Here is a 21500-nt window from a genome sequence, read left to right as displayed (position 1 = left end):
TGACAGATTACATCAGTTGTTCCAATTTAAACAAAATTAATTCTAACTTTTTTGTCACTCATCATAGGGGAAAATCTACACTAATTTAGGAAGCATTCTAAGGGACCTGGTGTAACTATCAGGCACAATGTCACAAAAGCAACTTATGGAATTAGCTATCCTCTGATTTTTCAAAGAATTCTTTCAAAGGAAACATTTCACAACTGCCTCTCTTCATCATGAATTATGTTTTCACAGTCCAATATTTTGCTTCATAAATCTAAAACCTCTACGTATTTGTGTCTATCACCTCACGTGGATTTTTGACATTCCACACAAGAATGAAATCCACCTCCTTCCTGGACCACAAACTTCTCAATCTAGTAAACTCAGGGGAAGGGGAAAATTCAACTTTAAATCAGGTTCACACTTTTCGTTACTACTCAGGACTAGACACTTTTAATAAATGAACTTATACTACATTTGCAACCTAAAGAGACCCTAGAACATTTTATTACCTAGGAGCAATAGAAGATTCATGCAACAATTTGGGTTTTCATTCAAAGTCAAGGGAAGTACTTCCCTAACTAGTTTTAAAGGGCGAGTGGGGACAAATCAAAGCTGATTTTTAATCATCCCCATGAATTTTGCGTATCCAACAAAGATAATAGATACATAGATAAAGGGAACAGAACAGAAATCACAAAGGTCTTAAGGATAAAAGACTTTTTCTTCTCTGATCTGTATTCTAGCTAACAGTTTTGGAGTCAAGAGAATGCTATCACCAGGCTTACCCAAAATAATTAGTACTAAATTAATATTAGCAAAAGTTTCATTTCTTGGTCATCTTTCCTTAATATTAAGTCAGAGCTGACTATAAAAAACTGTGTTTACTACAATCTCACTTGAACACAAACCATAATCAGTTGATCCAAGGCTGGTCAAGGTGCTGACAAAGTAGAGAACTAGCTTCTACACAATTCAGAGACACAGTCCATTTATTTCCTATACCTCTACTCAACTCAATGCATCCCCCATTTCTTACACAGGATTTAGAGAAATGTTTTTATATCCACGTTATATCATTTCCTGCTTAAAATTCTCAAGTTATTCTCTATCCAATTTAGAATAAACCCGAATTTCTTACAGTGGCTTATAAGACCTTACCCAAAATGGCTCTGCCTTAATCTCTGCCCACATCACTACTGTTGTGTGGGCTAGGGTAGAGTTCTCAGAAAAATAAAGGATTTGCTCATGCAAATCCTAGTACTGAGGATGAGAGAAGTGGATGGACATAATTTGGAGGTAAAGCAAATCGGACTTGCTCATGCACTGAGCTTGAGGAATAAGGAAAAAGGGGAATCGAGGATGTCTCACTAGGATTTTGGCTTGAGCAATAGAGGGACGATGAAGCTCTTACAGAAATAAGGAATAGGCTTATGGTAAGAACATCAAGAATTCTGCTTTACATATTTCAGATTTAGATTAAATCTAGATTAGCCATCCTAATGGAGAATGTCAAGTGGATTAGTTTATGAAAATCCAGAGTTAAATCAAGGCTAAAGCATAAGTTTGAGAGACAGCAATATCCATATTTTTTGAAAGTCTTAAGACTAAATAAAAGTCCATTTAAGAGATCGTGTATAGGTAAGAGAAAGAGGTCCAGGACTGAGCTTAAAACACTCCAGTCAATGGACATCCAGAAGAAAAAACTGGGAAGGAGTGGTCTGTGAGAAAGTAGAAAATTCAGGAGGGGGTAGAACCTTAGAAAGCAAAAGAAGAAAAAGTATTTCATGTAACTGGTCAAACATGTAGAGTAGTACGAGAGTAGTGTCAAAAAAGGAAAAAAAAAATAGACATCTGGATATGGATATTGTGTATAGTAATACTAAGTGGTCAATACCCCTGCCAGGAAAAATGTCAGTGAAGTAGTGAGAAGCAACACTTTGTAGGAACAGGTTGATGAGAGACCTAGAAGTCAGGAAGCAAAATATTTCCTTCAGATAAAAGGAAAGGAAAAAAATGGGATAGTAGCTGGTTAAGGACCTGGAATCAAGGGAGGATTTTTTCAAAGTTGAGAACTATAAAAACACATTTTGTAAACTGAAAGTTTACCCAGGAGGAAGAGGGGAAATGATGCTTTAGGAGAGAGGGAGAAAGAGAAGGAGAAGAAACAAGAAAGGGAAAGAGACCATTGTAATGGTGAAGATCTTGAAAAGACAAGAGAATATGGGATTCAGAGGTCAAGGGGAAGAACTGACTCAAGGTAAGCGGTAACTCAGAAGGAGGTAGGTTGAAAATTATGCTGCAGAGATGAGAAAATTTCTGGTGGCTTTATTTTCTCAGTAAAATATGTATAAAGCATGTCAGAGTGAGTTAATCCAATTGATTACACCTATAGCATCTCAACAACAAAAAAAGAGTAATGACTGTTTAAGGGAATTTTGCAACTTTAATAGTCACTAATACAAAATAGTCCAAGAGCGAAATAGTTTATTGATTTGAGAAAAGATGATAAGATGTCTACAATTTATTTTAAAATACTTTATTATAATGTGTTTTAAATTCTGTACTGGACTAAACTTCACTTTAGGGAAGGCAGTTATTTGCTCTAATTAAGATTCCATATCCCATTAGTGGTTAATAGCATTCATTGTGAAAGGCAAAATTCCAGGGTGGCGTCTACAAGTGCCTCTATAATCCATCTTTTGATAAACACTAGAGTGTCAGTATAATGAAAGTCAGAAATGGGCTTTCATTGGCAAAATTAGTAGCTTGTTAATCAGTATAATGAATATAAGTAATCAGCTCTTATTGGTTAAATTAATAGCATTCAATTTATGTAGATGAGATAAAATATTTTAAAGTCTCATCCCATTCTTATACTCCATAATGTATATGTATCTCTTAAAGTCAATAGCCTTTTAACTCTTAGACCTGGTGTCCTAGAATTGATCTTCAAAAGGTTCTGTGTCCAGCTACTGGTAGGAGAATTCCTCATTCCCTGATATCCACTATAGTGTAAGAGTCCTACCTCTGTAATATTATCACATGTCTCTCCAATAAATTTTTCATGCAAAGTAAACATGGGAACATCTAAAAAGACAGGGACTTGAGATTTCATGAAACTTACAAAGGTTGTATGAATTGATTTATGTCTCCTTACCAATATATATTTTTGTAACTATCAGTACATATGGCAGAACTTGGACTGTGACGTATCTGTGATTAAAGAGGCTGTGAAGAAAAAAATAACCCTCATCTAATTCAAACATGTCAGTAGCTTATGTAAGTCTTTTACCAGTGTGAACATGAGTTGTACATAATCAAATTAGTTTATGTCTGTTCACAGTAGATGGTATCCTAGACTCTTTCCTTAAGATCTGCTACACCAAAAGATTCTGTCTGGATAATCCACTCTGGTTCTATTTCAAACACTATCACTTCTTTTCTGCATCTGACATTTGAAATCCTTCGATTACTGGGAGTTACCATCAAAGATGGGTGAAAAAAACACAGATACACCCTACTTCCACTTTATACAAAAGGGATGTGATTTTGTTTTATCCATGTAAATAGTTTTAAGTCACTCGAATAAAGAGAGCTCTGGTTGCAGGACAAAAAGCAAATAACCAAAGAATAATATCTATTACATCAGTAAATGAACAACTTCACATCTCAGAGGAAAGTCACTTTATACATGCAAAAAAAAAAGTATAAATAATGAACCACTGTCTTTTCATTTTAGTTAATTTTTGCATGATTTTTAATATTGTGTATGACTCTTCTTTCATCCAGATACTCCCATAAGCAAGATAAAACAAAAGAAAAAAAATTACCTCCATGAGAACAAATGTAGTCTAATGTGAACTTTTTGCTACTAAATAAAATGATTAATTGCTTCCTTCCATAGTGAAGGAAATAAAAATTATACCTATATAAATTCTACCTATAACATGTTTCCAAATTAGCTCTCAAGAAAAAGTGAATATTGAAGAAGTAGTAATTACTTTTCTAAATAGGCTATATGTCTCAAACAAGAAAAGCTCAAATACATTTTAACACATCAAAAGCAAGCAGTTTATACATAATATTTAAACTCAACACCCATGAAGCCAACCCTATTGCTATTTAAATCTTATAATGAGTTCTCATAACAGAATAAGATCCTAAATCCTTAATATAGCCTGAAAAACCTGGCATAACCTGATTTCTACTCACCTCTCACCTCATCTCATGTTACCACCAACCCTCCAGTAATAATCACTGTCCAGAAATCGTGGCCTCCATCCAGTTTCTGGACCACACCAAGCTCTTCAGTCTCAGATTTGCAACAGCTTTCTGATCTTCCAGTCAGATCACTTTTTACTACTCCTTGAGTCCCAGCTTAAATGTCTTCCTTCACCAGCCCTACCCCAGGTTAAAGATGTATATTATTTTACATATTAATGTTATATTCTGATACCCTTTCTCACAGCACCCTAAATGTTTCCTTCAGAGAATTTATCACAATTTGCAATCATATAGGGAATTCATTAAATATCTTATACGTACATCCCCCAATTTGACTGTCACTTCAGTGGGAACAGTATCTTGATTTTTTTCCCCTCAATTGTTGTCCAGCTCCAAATACCATTCCTGGCACAGTGGAGACATTCAGTATATAATTTCTGATGAACAACTAGTTTAGACATTTCTAGTAGAGTATCTGCCACTTTTTAGAAACAAAATAAATGTTTGTGAGCTGCTTATTGATAAAGGCAAAGGCCTGGAATAAATGACAACTCTGTGGAAATTTTATCATAATACATATGTGTTTTGAAGAAGCATTTCCTCAATTTTTATAACAAGATGACACTATTGAGAATGAAGGCAACACCATCTGGATTTTGAAATGAGCTCTTGATTTTTAAATAAGGATACAAATCTTTATTTACTGTCTTCTAACTGTAATTTCTAGTCACTATAATCTGTTTACAGTAGTGTGACAACGCTCTGATTAAACCTGCATTTCTGCTGTGGACATTTGACATGTTGGGTGACTGAAAAATAGGGCCTCAGATAAATGTAGCAGTAGAATTTTGTTCTGTGTTTTGTTGCAAATCTTGATTGTTCAGAATAAATGGCCATTCTCCTATAATTAGACACATATAGTAAATAACATCATTCTCCTTATGAATTATTTGTATTTATCCACTTTTACAATTACTCCATGTGAAGCCCTCCATTGTTTCTAATAGTTTAAAAATCTCTGATTAGTAAAATAAAACAAAAAATACACTGAAGAATCTATTTGTTATTAGTTAGGCAGGGCCGGTGGCTGACTTTATTTTGCTTTTGTACTGGTTTTAATGGCATTACAATACCACAGATTTTAATGCTTGTAGGTAGAATTTATGTAAAATGTTACATGAATCTGCAGATGATCATGTGACTTTCAAGAGATTCTCTAAGAGATTACATTCAAAAGGCTTGAGATTCCTGTTGTCAATATACTTGACAAAAAAAGAAAGAAAGAGTTTTAAGTAACTCTTACATAAATTGTGTGTTTGAAACAGGATCCAGACCAGCATTTATGCTCATCACACCAGAACTTTCCTGAAGGTGATTATATGATTCAAGTATGCTGCATCTAAACCAAAGCATTTTAACAATCCAAAGAAATTTATTCTAGTGATTGCAATATTCATTTTTAATTTGATCTCTAGGATAGGAGCTGGGAGAGAAAGAGAGAGGAAAGAAAGAAGGAAGGAAAGAAAAAAAGAGAAAGTTTGACAGATCTTGTTATGAACGAATATAATGCTTAAACACATTCCCAAAGCCTACCTTCTGTATACCAAGGTGTTGTGTGAGGAAGCCATTCTTTCTCTCCACGGCAAAATGACTTGTAATCAGGACAGCAATCAGAATTTTCCCTTTCACAGAATGTATCACAGTAACACAGTGCATTCACTTCATAGAACTGAGTGACACAGCTGTCATCTCTGTCTTCACAACAACCAAAACTTCTACAGTATTGCCCTTTGTAAATGGCTCTTTTGAATCGAGTACCTTCCAAAATGGTGTGATTCCTAGTGAAATCAGCTCCTGGGTCAACTTCTCTTTGAGATAAATACTGTTTCTCCGCCCAGATTTCTGTAATTAGGTGAGAGACAATTAAGATCTTATATCCGATCCACATTCTCTAGAGGTCTGGTATGGCCCCCACTTTCTTGTTATAGCCAATATATAACTTCTTGAGACTTCTCCTCAGAGTCTGATTTCTAATCATCAAGACAACTCTGCCTGATTCCTGAAACTGCTCCTTTACTTGAACTGAGTATACTTCTTGAAGTTAAACATTAATCAGGAATTTAAATGTTTTCCCAAGATAAAAAAGTGTTAGAAATAGACCGTTGTTGGTCCCCCAAAGTTAAAAATTTATATTTCATATCATAAAAAAGTTCATCACCATAAAAATAAATACATAAAATCTTATGCATAGGTAATACACTGAATATTGCCTGCCTCCAAAAAATCTAGATTAAATAAAAAACCTCTTTGGCATACATATGATCCAAATTACGGTTTCAATAACCACTGGCAAGATGTAGAAAATTCAAAAGTCAAAATCACAATTGTTTACTTCAGCTACTTCAACTAAAATCCAGGCTGTCATGAGTTTGCCTGCTAGGTTCTTTCATATCAGTAACAGTTGCTCTAAGTCATGCCCAGTCACACACGGGCTTTATTTACCATCTGTACTCCATTTACCTACCAGAAGCATTACCTACCAGATGTCAAGGTTTAGTGGAGCCTAATTCAGCTAGAAATTCCCAGAGGGTGACAGTTCTCTCCACCTGAGTCCCTACTTGACATCAAGGTAGAAACCTGCAGTATCTGAAAGGCAGTTTATAATTAAGAAAAGTCAATATGCCGTGCTAAAGAGCTGCCAGGGGTGGGAGTCGTGAAGGAATCTCAAAGGTCAAAATGTCCTTAGTGTTTCGGTAGAGCTGTGCATCTACAGTAAGATTTTCTGTGCTATATTTATTCATTAACTATAATAACTCCCTTTGGATTGAGGGTATGAAACTAGCAGATGATGATTCAGCAAAGGTGGTTGGGTGGCCTAGTGGAAAAGACTTGTCTTGACAATCAGAAAACTTGGACTCTGCTCCCTGAGCTACTGTTTAATTGGCTTTATGATCTAGGGTTCATAATTTGTTTCTCTGGTCCTCACTATTTTCCTATAAAACGAGGGTCTTCCTCTTCAAGGCTAATTCATAATTCCGACCCTTTAAACTTCTTCCTTGAATTTGCTCCAGAAATTATTCAACTCACACTTTTAACTTCGTTGTTGTACTTTCTTCTGGCACCTAATCTTTTTTGTTTTAATTTTACATTATCTTGGCATTTCTCCAAAATCTCCATCTCTCCAACCCCAAAACTGCTGCCTCCACTTCCTTGTCATGCACTGAGTCACTAAATTACTGCTAAGATCTGCCTATATTCCCATCTACTTTCACCAATGACCTAACACCCAATTCCCATAAACCTGTATTCATCTTTATCTTACATGAATCTTCTTCAGCATTTAGCCTGTATAACAGCTTTCTTAAGAACAGAAGCCTAAGAGTTAGACTAATGGAGTTCATAACCTAGTTTTATCACTAACTATAGTATGTCTTTGGGAAAATGGCATAGTCACTCTATGCCTCAATTTCCTCATCTACAAAATTTGAACAATAATTTTCTATTGTATCAGGCAGATGGAAATTTAAATGAAATACACAAAATATTTAGCATATCACCCAAGCTAAATAAATGTTAGTTATCATTAATAAGTGTACTATCCACCTAGAAACTCTTTCCTTCTTTGCCTTCTATGCTTTTATTCACTCTTAATTCTCTTCCCATTCTCCATATTGCTCTCAATTTATCTGCATACTCAGGGACTCACTTTCTTCCCTCCCAATGGTCATTTAAAATATGTTTTCACTAATATTCTCAATCTTTCCCCTCCCTGGTCTTCATACCTCATCTTCTCTCATAACTTCTAGTACTAAATCACCCTGAAAGCCATGGGCCAGAAGACTTTATACAAAGTAGACCTCCAAACTTGTTGCCTCTCTGACCTCAATTTAAACCACTTTACATCTTGCTCATATTGGTCTAGTAATTACTCTAGCCTTCTTGCTACTCCTCAACATGCTAGGCAAACACCTATCTTAGAGCCTATGTAGTTGCTGTTTCCTCTCTTGGAACATGCTTCCCAGATATTCGCATGGCTCCATATCTCACCCCTTTGAAGTATTCTTTCAAATATCTTCTCAGAGAAGTGGTGCCCATATCCCCTATCTAAAATTATAACCCACTTCAACAATCCTGTCCCCATTCTCTATGCTTTTGACTAATACATTATAATTTTATTGATCTTACTTATTTTCTGTATTTCTTTTCCAGAATATAAGATTTTAAAAATCATAGAACTTTGTCTATTTGTAATTTCTGTTCATTGTTCTATCTTCAGCACTCAGTGCCTGACACATATTAAGCATTCAGTAAATATTTATTCAATTAATGAATGAATTTACAATTTTCATCTGCCCCTGTACCACATCTACTGAATACTATTGGAGATGCTCCATTAGCCCACAGAATTGGCACTACTACATATTTTTGGATATTTATCACAACTAAGCTCTTAAATACTGCTTATATTTTTTATACTTGTTTCCCATTTCCCTCAGTAGCTATTACAAACTTTGCTTTCCTAACTTACTAGAGGTTATCACTCTCTTGACCTTCTCGCAGAAGTTATCAAGAAAACAAAGAAGCAAATGTTAATCCCACCCTTTCTTGTCATCAAACCCATAAACTTATCTATGCTTGCAGTCATCCTTCCCATCTTTCTTCTAGTCTCAAAAGATGAGATGTCATCCTGTTCTCAGACAATTCTTCCACTTATGATTTTTAGTCTGCCACCATTTATTTTATTCCTTCGCTTCTCTTGGTTCCTATCCATCTTCAACCTCTCTCTCATCCAATTCCTTCAGTCTGTTCATTGGATTGTAGCAGATACTGTTGTCGCCCTGCCAATATTCCCACCAGCCTTAGCATTTTTGAACAAGCTAACTGAAATTCCAGCTTTGTGAGTTATTGATAAGAGCCCACTCCTCCCCCTATCCCACTGCAAAACAAGCCAGCGTGCTGAAGAATTAACACCCTCCCTGTAACCCAGAAGCAGCTTTTACACAAGGCCTAGAGGACTTGATGTATAAGTATCCCACTGTCCATACTCTTGGATGCGTTACTTCAGATGTCCACACATGCATAGCCCTCATGTTGAAGTCAGAGTGGGAGTTCCATAGGCAGAAGAGATTGACTGACAGTGGTGCCCTAACTTATTTGTTTGCAACTCACTTTTTTTGCAGTTCAATACTGCAGCTTATCACTATGTGGTAAATGTTATCTACCAATTGTAACATCTCATTTTAATTCACCCTCTCTAAATTGAAAAAAGCTTTATAGCCCTGCAAAGGAATTTCACAATGAAAATGACATATCGACACAAGAGTTACTGCTAACATATTTCTTTAGACCGGTGCTTTTCAATAGGAGGTAACTATGCCTACCAGGAGCAGTTAGCATAGTCTAGAGACAGGTGACATGAACATTTAGTGGATAGAGGCTAGGGATGCTGCTAAACATCCTAGAATGCATAGGTCAGAACTCACAACAAAGAATTTTCTGGCCAAAGTGTCAATAACAACACTGTTGATAAACCCAAATTTATACATCTTACAAAAAAATATTTTTAATTAACAAGAAATCAGAAAGAAATTAAAATACCGTATTTACTTGCAACTGGAATTTATATAAAGGTTGATCAGATGGACATCCAACAAATAGTTGCTTTGAGATACTAACTAATGACAACAGTGCACATAAACTAGAGGTGATCTCTCAAAAATTTTGGGTGCAGTGAATGTATGACTACCAAGGTTAGGGTCCACCATGCCACACCCTCTTCCATTTGACCATTCTCCTTGGATGAGAGACAGTTTAGATGAGACGAAAAGTGCCACATTCCCTCTTCTTGTGATTTTTACAACCTCCATTGCACAAAGAACAATGTAGGAAATCAGCAGCCTTAAAGATTTTTCCTTGGAGGGAATGAAGCCAATCGAACAACTTTTTAACACAAGATTTTAGCTGGATGCTACGTAAATAAACCAGACTCTGGAATTTTTAATCAGGTTTATAATTGGAAGTTTAAATAGGCAAAATGTAAACTTAAAAAGGGAGAGAGAGAAAAAGAGAGAGACATAACAGGAAGGTGGGCTTGCTGAAAACAGTTTATCTTATTGGCTTAAATTCTATCACTAGAGATTTATTTCTTTGAATTACAGAGTTTGCAAAAGTGTACTGTGGTAGTAAGTGCTCTTTGGTGAGGTAACTTAAATAATGTGAACTTACCTTTGAGAGTTTGGAGTTTGATCCCTTCGCCTTGACAGGAGATCCAGAATGGTCTCGGGAGCACTGAGAAAGACTGGTGAAGATTATAAGAAAAGGACAGGGAGAAGATTTGCTGAAAATGAAATGCTCTTTCTTCACATATTGGGCTATCAAGTAATTATTTGAAGCCACCTTCTTATTTCTACTCCACTTAGTCAATTTAAATTTTATAATAAAGGATTTCAATGACACATAAAGAAAACTTTTGAGTATAAGGTGCAGTGTCTTTGGATTAAGCTGCTGAGAAAGACTGGAGGATTTTACACATTATAATTACAATATATATTTGTATATATATATATATGTCTTATAATACACAATACATATTGTGTTACTGTGTGTATATATACTCTTTTGAACCTTGCAATAACTCGTGATGGCAGAATTACTATTATCCCTATTTTAGTTTTTACAGATGAAGAACTAAGACTCAAATGATTATATAAGGCCAAAGTGAGTGATGGAGTGTGTGACTCCAAGCTTGGTTCATACTTTCCTTCCCCATCTTACCTTTCTGTCTAACTGTCCATTGAGTTCTCTTGACTAAAGCCTGGCTTCAGCCCCTGATATGAATAATCTTTCCAGATCTTTTTCCAACTCAGTGATTCCTGAGGTGTAGAGAATGTAGAAGAGGGTGGAGATGTAAGGAAAGATCATAGTTTTTCACTGATTGGTTATACATTGCTAAAACACTCAAATGAAACTCCACTTTTCTGTAGAAGTTTACAAATTAATGCAGATTTGGCTTCTAATTATACATTGATGAGAAAATTGAAAAAAAAAATTAAAACTTAGTAGATCTATAAAATGGAAAAGAGAATCTTGCAACAGCTCCCTAACAGACAATAGTTCAGGATTCTGGGCCCAGGTCCAATCTTTTAGCAATTTTGTTCAAAGCCTTCTAACTTGTCTTGGTAATTAAACAGATACTGTGGATTTATTCTTCTGGTTTTTTTTTACTTTTTTGCAATAGCAATTTCAACATCCTCTTTCATTTTTTTCTTTTACAATATGGACTTGCATAATACAGTGATTTATGTAGTATTCATTTGCAGATTAAGACAGTCCAAAGAGAACGTTTGGTTTAAACCATCAGGCACCAAAGAATTCCTCTAGTGGGCCAAGAAGATACATGCATTTGGGTCTGAAAGGATGAGACTGGGAGTGAGTGTGAGAGCGAAAGAGACTCCCAGGCAAAGGCTGCATTTTAACTTCTACTCTCCTTTAAAGGCCTCCTAACAGAGGTTTTGTTGCCAATTCTTTGCCTTGATGTGAGCAGGGTATGTATGAGCCATTCAACTTCATGAAAAAAAGACCCAAAAAGAACTCCCTTCCCAACAAAAAAAAGAAAAAGAAGTAGGAAAAAAATGAAGAAAAGTACATGAAGGCAGGGGGTATAGCAAATTATAGTGGAGAAAAAGCTAACAAAAAAAAGTTATTACAAGAAAAGGCTGTCCTTCTGAGTAAGAACAAAGTTTTCTTTTACATCAAAATCCTAATTTCAATGTATTTAAACAGGAGACAACAGGAAATGCAAAAAGTTACCTCTAGAGCTAATAATTTTGTAATTAATGCTTTATTTCACAAGAGACACTTGAAAATAAGAGATAGCCCTGACATTTAAGTCTATTTGCATGCTTCTAGTAGTATAATGCTTTGAAGAAAGGCACTTTTATTTACTCATATTTTTACTCAAAAAAAATATATATTTAACTCCAAATATATTTCTGACACCACTATAGTCAGGGGGTGCACATAATAATAAAACCTATTTTAATGCTCAAAGAACAACTCAATATAGCCAGGGAAGCCAAGTTGTAAATATATCAATGCAATGAGCCTTGATAAATGTTATTACAAGGACACATAGAGAATTTAATGAGAGCACAAAGGAGGTAGTAGGCAATATTTACTGTGGAATTAGGGAAGACAAAACTAAGAAAATTACATTTCCATTGGCTCTTAAAGAATAAATAACATATTTGCTATGTAAGGTAGTCAGAATTTCTAGACTGAGAAATGGAATATAACAAACACATGGCATACTTAAAAAATTGGCAGGGGCCACGTTATTTTTGGACCTCAAATGACAAGGACATTGTAAATATACATTAAAAATGAAAAGAGACATGAGACAGTTGTTGATTTTACTCACCCAACAATTTTTTAAGTAACAACGTAAACTTTCTTTTGGGAAAGAAACATAAACTTCATTTTTTTTCTACTGTTCTCTCATTCCATGTTGGAAATAGGAGTGGCCTAGGGTGGGTTTCAGATTTCTTGCATGAGTGACTAAATAGTAACATTAGCTCACTTCTGAACTCCTAACCCAGTGGTTTACACACTGGCTGCAGATTAAAGTCACCTGGGAAGTAAAAATTATAAAAATAAAAGTCAATCAGGCCAGTCTCCAGGTCTTATCCATAACAATTATTTCACTAGTACAGTATAAGATAGGGTCAGGCTAAAAACAGTTGCTGGAACCTCACCCTCAAAAAACTGTTTCAATTTTTCAATCACTTTTCCTCATCTTTTACCTATTAATTTCAATGATACAGATACAGAGTTTTCAAATATTTCATGATTTGTGATATGTCCTTTGGATTCCTTCTTACTGAAAAGTGAGTCATACCATACACTTGTGCAATATTCATCTATTTTTTTATCACTTTATAAAAATTATAAAAAATCATCTCATCACATCTTCGCCTTTTGGGAAATTATTTGCACTTATCTACTATGATGGGGTTAATCATCATCATAAATTACCTCAAAACTAACACATTCATAGCAGACTTCCTGTCTATGACTTAAGAAACACAATGACTAAAATGACCTAATATTACTACTAACATCATCTATTAGTGGTGAGAACTTCTAATTGCAGCATAACTTTGTTCACATACTGAGAGTCCATAAATTGAAAATTTGTAAGTAGAAAAGCTTATGTATCAGACTCAATATATATTAGTTTCCTCTCTACATGATTTCCTTGCTCAGCCCCTCCCTTTCCTGTCATTCACTTTTGGATAATAAATGCATTAGGCAGATCTTGCCTAATCTTAAATTCTAATCTCTAGTGGGCTATTGATATTCAGTGATCATATTTCTTTCCTTTGTAGGATAGGAGAGAATTTGTAGAAGAGTTTGTTCTCATGATCCTCAAGGTATTCATATTCCACTTACTCACAGAGATGGTGATAAAAACCTATTCAAAAATGATGTTGAATCAGAACAGAATGAGGAAAATGAGGTGAAACACTGGGTGAGATGGATGTGTGTGTGTTGAGGGAGGGTTGGTGGTTCCAGACAAGGACAGGTCTACTTGCTTCTCCTTAGAAATAGGCACCTTTTGGTGCATCATTACAGATATGGTATGCTGTGGGTTCTTTCTTCCCCACCATGAGGCAGGAACCACAGCTGACTGGAAAAGCTGAGTCATTTTGAGCAGCTGCTCTGATCAACATCAGAAGAGAGAGAAGGGAGGTGTTTCTATTGTCACAAATAAAAGAGAAATGGAGACTAACAACTCTTTCTAAAATGTTTCAAATCTCAAGGACAGAAGGAAAGAGAGAGAGACATCCCTTACACAATATAAAGGGATAAAAAAAACACACCTGAAATGATCCCATTTAAAACAGTGATGTCAAGAAAGTACAGACATACTTCAGAGATATTGCGGGTTCTGTTCCAGACCACCATAATAGAGTATCACAATAAAGCAAATCACAATCTTTTTTGCTGGTGGAGGGTCTTGCCTTCGATTTGTAGAAAATACAATACTTATGAAGCTCAATAAAGTGAAGCACAATAAAAGAAGGTACGCCTGTATAGGATTTGGAATCAAAAAGAAGCAAAATTGGGTTCTGGCTTGGGCCTTTACATTTTGGTGTATTCCTTTTAGAGGTCACTTAATTCTTCTCCTACTCAGTTTGTAAGTGAAATGATAATAAATATACCAGTTTAGCATGTTTTCTTACATGTAGGTTATCTGTGTGAAGGACATCAACAGTGCAGACCACGTTTAGGCCGAGCCAAGCCAGAACTATTTCCCCGTTTCTGCCCCTCTTGCAACATGCTGCAAATCTCATGCCTGCGTATTTTTGCTACGGAACTCAGTTTAGGCATCTAATGGCTAACTGGTGAGCAGCAATATAAACATACATCTGAACGAGAATAGGCAACTGTTTAAGCACAGTGCAGGCTGAATTCATATCACATCCTATCCCTGCTGCCATTTCTATCCCCAAAAAGCAATACAATCTGCAGCATTCACAACAATCATAAAATTTACCAAACAGCTCTCATAGCTTGTGTCTAAAATAGCGACAGATTACTTTATGGCTGTCAACAATAAGTTGACAGTAAGTACTGGTACTTATTGTACATTTGTGTAACCAAAGTGATTCCTTTAATTTTTCAAAATAACTCCTAATTTAAGTCTGAGACATCACTTCAAGGAAAATAGAAATTGGTTGCAAATTTTTAATAATTGTTTGTCTTGCCTATTCTTCTATGTGGTTGAAATTGGCTCTTCTACTTATATTCAAGCATGGTGCCTACAGTATCATGAAGTAGGGGGAACAAAAGAAAATAGGTTTATCATGTATGGTGATATTGACACTGACCTATATAGTGAATGCAATTTTACAAGTGAAATGCAAAGTTTTCTGGAATGCCATTGTTTTCTAAAAAGGACCAGAAAGACCAGTATTAGGAAAATAATATGCTCAGATCATTTTAGATCAGTGTTTAGAAATCTCATCACTCACATGACTTCACTTATTGGCTATGATGCCTTTCAAAATCTGTCTTCAGTCTAGATTTTGCTTCAGATTCCTTTCCCACATTTTAACTGGATACCTGGACATGTCTACTTAAATATCTCAGTTACCTTAAAAGAAACATTTCTAAAACTAAATTCACATTCTGCCTTTTCTACTACTCTCTCTTTTTGCCCCAGCCCCCTGCCACACACACACACACACACACACACACACACACAACCCACGACACACATTTTTTCTATGTTCCAGTATTTGTCAGGATAGACTAGCTTATTCTGTGAGAACAAACAACCCCCAAATCTCAAAGCATAATATGTAAAGTCACACAAGGCCTTTCTCTCTCGACTGGACAACAGTCTAAAGCAGCTGTCCTCCATGCCGTGACTTAGGGTTCTCTGTGGCTTTAACATCTCAACACATGGCCTCCCTTCTTCTTGTCAAAGAGGAAGAAAAAGACCAGAGAGTGTCACAGAGGTTTCTACTGCTTCACCCCAGAAGTAACATACATTACTTCCATTTACAATTTATAAGCCAGAGATAGTTACATGGTCCCTTCTAACTGCAAGAGGTTTGCCAAGTATAGTTGTCCATGTGCCAGCAAAAAGAAATAGGAAATAAAAACTACATAGCATTTTCTTTGGCCAAATTTCCTACTTCAGATTCCCAGGCCAGAAACTATAGCTTCACCCATCTTTCTTGCCCCCACTTTCCATTAATTATTAAGTAGATACCTTTAATTCTGCTTTCTCTATATCTCGTTAATTGGTTGCCTTTTCTTTATTCTAACCTCCGCTTCATAAATTCAAACTCTCATCACATCTTTGACTGCAACAACTTCCTCACAGTTCTCCCTGTCTCCAGTATCCTTTCTCAAATCAATTCTCTACACAGCAGCCATAGTGATGTTTTTAAAATACAAACACGATTGTATTGATTTAACCTCCTGCTTAAAACGCTTCAGTAGCTCCCCATTGCTTTTTTTTTTTTAAGCCCAAACCCGTAAATATGATCCATAAGCCCCTGCATTACCTGATATGTGCTTACTTCTCTGATTTTATCTTTTGCAAATTTACACCTTGTAGTGGATGCTGTGATGTGCCAGCCAGATACCCTTTCAAGTCTGAGGCACTTATTTCTCCAGCCAGTGAAATGTTACCAGCTGATAGCTCACAGCTGAAACCCTTTTCTGGAAATTGCCTTCAACCAAAGGAAGCTGCCTCACCCAAGGTTACTTCATCCCTGAGACAACATTTATCTGAGGTCAGGAGAGAATATGAAGAAAACAAAAACCATCTCCATGCTTTAATTTGTGACAAATTTAAAGACCCAATCCAGTTCCAGAACTCACTAAGGAACAGCTTGAGACCTGTGTCACAGTCCAACTTCCCCCACTGCCCAATCCTGCTACTCTCACTCCCTGACATGTGTTATCACTTCCTAATAACCTCCTATATGAACATCTGTGTCTTACCTAGAATCTTTCCTGGGAAACCTAAATCATTTCTCAAACTGTGCTGCAGCCATTTGAAATACTCATAGCACCCCAAATATGTTTTTCCTTCCTTCTAAACCTTTGCTCATGTGGTGTCTAAGGCCTGGAATGCAATCCCACCTCATTAATTTTGCATGAGTAATTCCTACTTATTCTTAAGGACTTGAACATCTCATCATGTCAATGAAGAACCTCACATCTACAAAGAAGCCCTTTCATCACGTTCATATTAAGGATTGCATATAGATCCTTCATCCCACAAAAACTTACCCAGACTCGGAGCAATGCAATCTTCTTATCCAGCTTCATTACAATCCCTTATGAAGTGGGGTCATGAGTACTCTCATATATGCAATGAAAATGTATTTTGAGTGACATGATGCACCTGCCATAAAAATGTGTGGTCCCAGGTATTTTGCTCTGGGCTTGAAGCCCAGAATACATAGTTGTTTTGTTTTGTTTTGTTTAAATTCTAAACATAGTCCTTGCTATCTCTCTGGGTTCATTAGCACCTCTTGTTGATCTGGAAACCTCTGGATCTTCTTAACTCTTCACGTGGCCCTTGGGGAGCTAGAGCACTACCTGGATTCCTCCTGCCGCACCTCTAACCAATCATTTATGGACCATTTGTTAGTTGCAACAAGCTGAAGCCTAGGATTCCTCCAGGGATCTTCAGCTTCTCCTGTGTTACAGCTTTCCCTCTTCTTCTCTTGCCAACATCAAGGACAACAGCTGACATTCTACATCTTGCCCCAATCCTGAGATCTCTCTACCCCTGGCATAGAGAGCCTACCTTTTCAATTCAGCTTTCTCCTGTCTCTTGATATGCTAAAGGAGGATAAATTAATTTAGAAAACTGTTTCCTCTCTCGAAATCTCTTTTAGAGCTACTGACTTCCTAAAAATGTCAGAAAGTCAGCTTTAAAATTTTAGACTGAGTGGTCTTTTTTCAAGCAGTATTTTGTTCTCTCTTTTCCTGGAGCCGGAAGCCTGGTGGCTCAATTTGAGTTGGGAAAGCGCTGCAAGAAAATACTTCTAAGAAGGATATGAAAATGTGTGAGTTCAATATTTGCAAAGAATTGTCCCCCATTACATTTATGCATGTGTCTGCCACTTCAAAATTTAAGTTTCCTGTCAGAATTTTTATCTTTGCAAATTCAGTGACTAATCTAGTGCGCAGCATATGACAGATGCCTAAACATTATTTGTTGAAGGACATTCAGAATATCTCTACCTCCTATTTCAGATCTATTGTGATGCTGCTTTTATCCCAAAGAGCTCCATCTGTTTATCTCTTTAAACTCTCGCCTCTATTCTCTTTTAATCTCAGCTGAAATTCATCCTCTGAGATATTAGTCTCCATTTTCACCAATAATTCATACGTTTTAGTATGTAATGTAAGAAAAACAGGCTAGATCCTTGTAAATATTGAAAAACATACTGCTATTTTTAGCATTAACTTGCACTTATGGTATATATTCCACATATTCATTTTCGATGTTTATTAATTATTTATTTTTTCCATCTTCTTTACTGTCCCCGACTCTAAACTCCTAAAGATAGAAAATAAACTTTTTATATCATTTGTCTTTATAATTTTTTTCTGCATACAATTTAAAAAATAATGTTAACCAGTACCCGGAAACATATAAGTAAATGAATTAGATTTTGAATTATAAATAACTTCCAGATATTGATTCCAATTAGAAACTGAGGCACACAAGAATTACTAAACCTGGCAAAGGCTACATAGCAGTAATAAAATGAATAGGTAACATTTATTGAGCTATTATTCTGACCCAGACTACTCACGGCATCTTAGAAGATTACTACTGTAAACGTTTCCATTTTATAGGTGAGTTTAAATAACTTATCCAAAGTCACACAGCTGCTAAGTATCAAAATCATAACTCAAGCTAAGACAATTTAGTATAGAATTCATGCCTTTACTATGGTACAACCCTCTCTTCTTTCTGCATATCTGAGTGATCTTTTTATTATCACTGCAAAACACTGCTATACACACTAGTTTTCATAATGAAAGGATTATGTTTGTCACACACCAAAGTTGCTTAAATGGATCCTAAGAGCATAGTACTTGAATCTCATTTAGAATCCTCTGCTTGTAACCGAGTCAAACTCTTCTTGGGGTATACTTTAACAGAAATTTCCACAAACTATTCCAACTTACTTAATGAACCACATTCCTTAATAAATCTAAGCTAATCTAAAAATTCACTAGAAAATCTGTATCTGAACATCATTAGAACATGGATATACTTACTAGGAGTAAAGAATGCTGCTGGAAACATACATACAATGAAATCCTTGAAAACAGGTCATTTATTTCTAAGCGCTGCAGTGACCAGCCAGACTAGCAGGCTGTGAGTTTTAATATCACTATTCATCAGTCACACTTCTTTTGGTTAAAAGTAACAGAATTTAACTAGAACTAATTTAAGCAAAAATAAGTGCATTCATTGGAAGGGTGCATAGAGAGCTTATGTAGGCAGGGAGGCAGGTGGTCCATGGGAATCAATAGAACCATTGGCTACAAGGCAGAAAGATTGGTCCCTCTGATCTCTATTTCCTTTCATCCATTTCCTTCATTGACTCTCTGCAAATTACATTCCTAGCTTTACCTATATTCACTGTGGAAAATAGCTTCAAAAGTTTCTGAGAGTGTTAGGTATCCAGACAGCTATATAGAGGATGGAATTAATTCTCAAGTCAAAATCCTAATTTCATTGGTCCAGCCTGAGACATGCACCCATCATGACCAGTTAAATGTGAATTTAGCTAGGTTCTTGAGCCGGGGTTTTATTTTTGTATAATTTAATTGTGACTTTGGAGCAGCATTATAACAGTTATATGTATATCACAGCTCCCCTAATGACTGTGTGAGTGGTGGGTCAGTATGTTGGTGGAAGGGCTGGGGAATTCCTAGAAAAGAAAGTATGAGATAGATAAATTAACAGGGTTCAGCTCAAATAAGGAAGAAGGAAAATATAGCTATAATTCTCCTATACCTGGTTATGTCATAGATATTGAAGGCATAAAAGAACAGTATTCTAAATCGCAACCTTAAATACTCTGTTTTCCTGCATTGAATGAGCATATACATACTGTATCTCTTCCTTCACTTGGGCTACTCCTGACATAGAGTTTGGCTGAGTAAGAATCAGGCTAAAAGGAAAATAAAGTATAAAGATATTATTGAGGGCATGTTAGTAATATGAAGGAAGGCACAGAAACTAATCTTTACTGTGTAGAGTACTATATCAGCTCTTTTCACTTATCTCATTTCATCCTCAAGGCAACACTATAAAGTATTTGTAGAATATCTTCATTTAGCAGATGTGAAAACTAGGTTCAGAGAGATAACTTTCCTAAAATCAATTGTAATAAGTAAAAAAACAAAGCAAAACCAGAATTTAAACCCAGGCTTTAGTCTAAAGGCTGTGTCCATTTATTTTTATCACAGAAATGCATTTTAAAATATAAAAGAAAAAAAAAATCCTTAAGCTCTGAAGAATTTTGTTAGCAAAATATAAAATAATCTTGTAAATCATATAGATGAAGAAAATATTGGTAGCATCAGGGCAAAAAAAGAAAGGAGGAAAGCCCTAGGTAATGAGACTCATGAAGCTGAAATGTGAAGGTAAGATTGACCACAGAGGTTAATGTGCAGTGACAGAATCTATAAGACATATTATTTCATAGTTCAGAAATTCCATTGTCTATTGCCTTCAAAAATAATGCCATATAACTCAGGACTTGGACAGCTTGGTTAATGAATAGTGTTAGTGAACTTTGAAGCTCTGACCACAGCTCCCTGGGCCTAATGGTCAGGGTTCACAACATCATCAATCACTTTTGGTTAGTGAAACATTGGTTGGTACATATTAATCAGAGAATCTCAGAGTATAAATTCCAGAAAGGTTCTGAGATGTCACTTGACAGGAGTTGGGAGGAGGAGATGGAATCCTCACTTCACAGATGAGGATACTGAGACCCAAGCAGAGCCAGTGACTTTGCCACACTCACACCAAGAATCGGTGGTGTAGCCAGTGTCCTAACTTCTATACAGTCCACCGAGAAGAGATCCCTGTGAGAGAAGGGAACGAGGCTGTCAAGTGTTGAGAGATGAGCCCCAGCCACAGTCAGAACTGAGCCAAAGGCAGAGCCAGTATGTCCCCAAATAGAGGACAAGCCCTTACCAGCAGGGTTGGGGCCTGTGGGCTTTTGTGGGGTCGGAGAGGACTTTTTCAGATCAGCTGCTCTGAGTTTAACCAAGTTATCAAAACACAACTCAGAGCCCCCAGATTTACTCAGACTTAATAAAATGATCATATTCAAAATTTGTTCAGTTGTGAGAACAGTCTACTGTTCTAATTATAGGAAAAATATTTGGAAAGAAACTTTCAGTTCACCAAGGCAAATTTTCTCTTCAACACAAGGTTGGTCACCATATAGTGATTTATTCTCTCAAACCTTTCTCCTGATAGAAACTTGTTACCCCTCTTTTCTGAAACTTTTAATACAATAAAAACATGATACCGAAAACTCTTCATTCTGGCACATATGTAGCCCTCTGGCTCCACATTGAACAAGCCTGGATATCATTTAGTTTTAGTTCAGGTTGGTTCAGAGCCTCCTACCCACTCTTTCCTCAATGTATTGACTCTATACATTAATCAATTAAAATAAGAGACAGGGACAGAGAGAAAGAATGAGATTTTCATT

General features: G+C 36.1%; 1 protein-coding gene across 1 annotated transcript in view; it reads right to left on the bottom strand.

The window, feature by feature from the left end:
- The window catches only part of TINAG (tubulointerstitial nephritis antigen), a 33875-nt gene extending 27546 nt beyond the window's left edge, over window positions 1-6329 (bottom strand). Inside the window, exon 1 of the mRNA XM_023522676.1 lies at window positions 5806-6329. Coding sequence (XP_023378444.1) covers window positions 5806-6160 — 355 coding nt within the window. The 5' untranslated portion in view covers window positions 6161-6329. The remainder of the gene's footprint in view (window positions 1-5805) is intronic.
- Window positions 6330-21500: the final 15171 nt, after the last annotated feature.

Source organism: Pteropus vampyrus, unplaced genomic scaffold (assembly GCF_000151845.1).
Source record: "Pteropus vampyrus isolate Shadow unplaced genomic scaffold, Pvam_2.0 Scaffold353, whole genome shotgun sequence".
NCBI lineage: Eukaryota > Metazoa > Chordata > Mammalia > Chiroptera > Pteropodidae > Pteropus > Pteropus vampyrus.
This window is presented reverse-complemented; position numbering and strand designations above follow the sequence as displayed.